Here is a 1,818-nt window from a genome sequence, read left to right on the forward strand (position 1 = left end):
TGGTGGCTAAAAGCTAACTGGTCAAAGCTGTTGCTGTAATCTGAAAGTAGTCAAATGGTGGCTAAAAGCTAAAATGATTGGAACTGTTGCTATAATCTTAAAGTAGCCAAATGGTGGCTAAAAGCTAAAATGTTCAACTGTTGCCTTAATCTTAAAGTAGCCAAATGGTTGCTAAAAGCTAATTGGTCAAAACTGTTGCTATAATCTTAAAGTAGCCAAATGGTGGCTAAAAGCTAAAACAATTGAAACTGTTGCCTTAATCTTAAAGTAGCCAAATGGTTTCTAAAAGCTAATTGGTCAAAACTGTTGCTGTTCTCTTGAAATAGCCAAATGGTGGCTAAAAGCTAAAATGATCTAAACTGTTGCTATAATCTTAAAGTAGCCAAATGGTAGCTAAAAGCTAAAATGATTGAAACTATTGCTGCACTCTTGAAATTGCCAAATTGTAGCTAAAATGATTGAACTGTTGCTATAATCTTGAAGTAACCAAATGGTGGCTAAAAGCAGAGTAGCAAATTTATACGTAAAAGTAGCAAATCTGTAGCTAAAATGTAGTCTTAACAGTACGGTAAGCTGAATGATAGCTAAAAGTATTGAGACGGTAGATAAATGTAAATGTACTACAAAGTTAAGTTTAAAAGTAGTAAAGCAGCAGCTGAAAGCAGTACAACATTAGCTAAAAGTAGCCAAAACAAAAAGTGGAAACCAGTAGCTACAGTAAAAACATTAGCTAAAAGTATTAGGAAAGCTAAAACTTGCTCATTGGTTGCTATAATTAAAAGTCCTAGGTTTGATTTCCTTCCATGCCTACATGTTGAAGTGTCCTTGAGCAAGACGCTCCACCCTGTCGGGTGTGGTGGGTGAGAAGCTGAGCACTCGCACAGTGAAGACAACGCGCTGAACTTTCACCTTCTAAACTGGCAGCTAAAGCCAGCGTTCGATGTCAACAATGCTAAACAATGAAACGGTGCCGAGTCAGCAGTTTTGAGTTCATCCTATTAATTTATTAATTTATTACTTGTTTTCTGTTTGTTCAGAGAAAACGAGGAGCCTGATACAGAAAACCCAGAAGCAAGCCGAATGTAAGTGAAAATCAAAACAGCCGAGACATCAGTCCCTCCCAGCATGGTGGTAACACAGATATTATGCTAACATGACTTCACAGTTGCTTCACTTTGAAGACGACGTTTTAAATGTACACATTTTTTAAAGTTTGACTTCAAAAGAACTTGTCTGATTTGACACTCGTGATCCAAAACGATTTGAACGATCAGAAGTTCATATTTAATATATTTAATATATGTAATAAATTTATTTAATTTGATATATTTAATAAGTTGGATGTATTTCATGTGTTTTATAAATTTAATATATTTATTAATGTAATACATTTACTATATTTAATAAATAAAATATATTTAATATATTTAACACATTTAATAAATTTAATATATTTAATAAATTTAATATATTTAATATATGTAATAAATTTAATAAGTTTGATATCTTTAATGTGTTTTATAAATTTAATATATTTAATAAATAAAATATTTTTAATATATTTAACACTTTTAATAAATTTAATATATTTAATAATGTAATACATTTACTATATTTAATAAATAAAATATTTTTAATATATTTAACACATTTAATAAATTTAATATATTTAATATATGTAATAAATTTATTTAATTTGATATATTTAATAAGTTTGATGTATTTAATGTGTTTTATAAATTTAATATATTTAATAATGTAATACATTTACTATATTTAATAAATAAAATATTTTTAATATATTTAACACTTTTAATA

At 28.1% G+C, this 1,818-nt stretch overlaps 1 protein-coding gene across 1 annotated transcript in view; it reads left to right on the plus strand.

Moving 5' to 3' along the window:
• Nucleotides 1-1,037: 1,037 nt before the first annotated feature.
• Nucleotides 1,038-1,818, plus strand: part of LOC119429172 (ubiquitin-protein ligase E3A) — a gene marked incomplete at its 5' end in the record, with an annotated part of 31,512 nt that continues 30,731 nt past the window's right edge. The window contains 1 exon segment of the mRNA XM_037696852.1: nucleotides 1,038-1,082. Within this exon segment, the coding sequence (XP_037552780.1) occupies nucleotides 1,038-1,082 (45 nt within the window).

Source organism: Nematolebias whitei, chromosome 24, assembly GCF_014905685.2.
Source record: "Nematolebias whitei isolate Nwh7 chromosome 24, NemWhi1, whole genome shotgun sequence".
Taxonomy (NCBI): domain Eukaryota; kingdom Metazoa; phylum Chordata; class Actinopteri; order Cyprinodontiformes; family Rivulidae; genus Nematolebias; species Nematolebias whitei.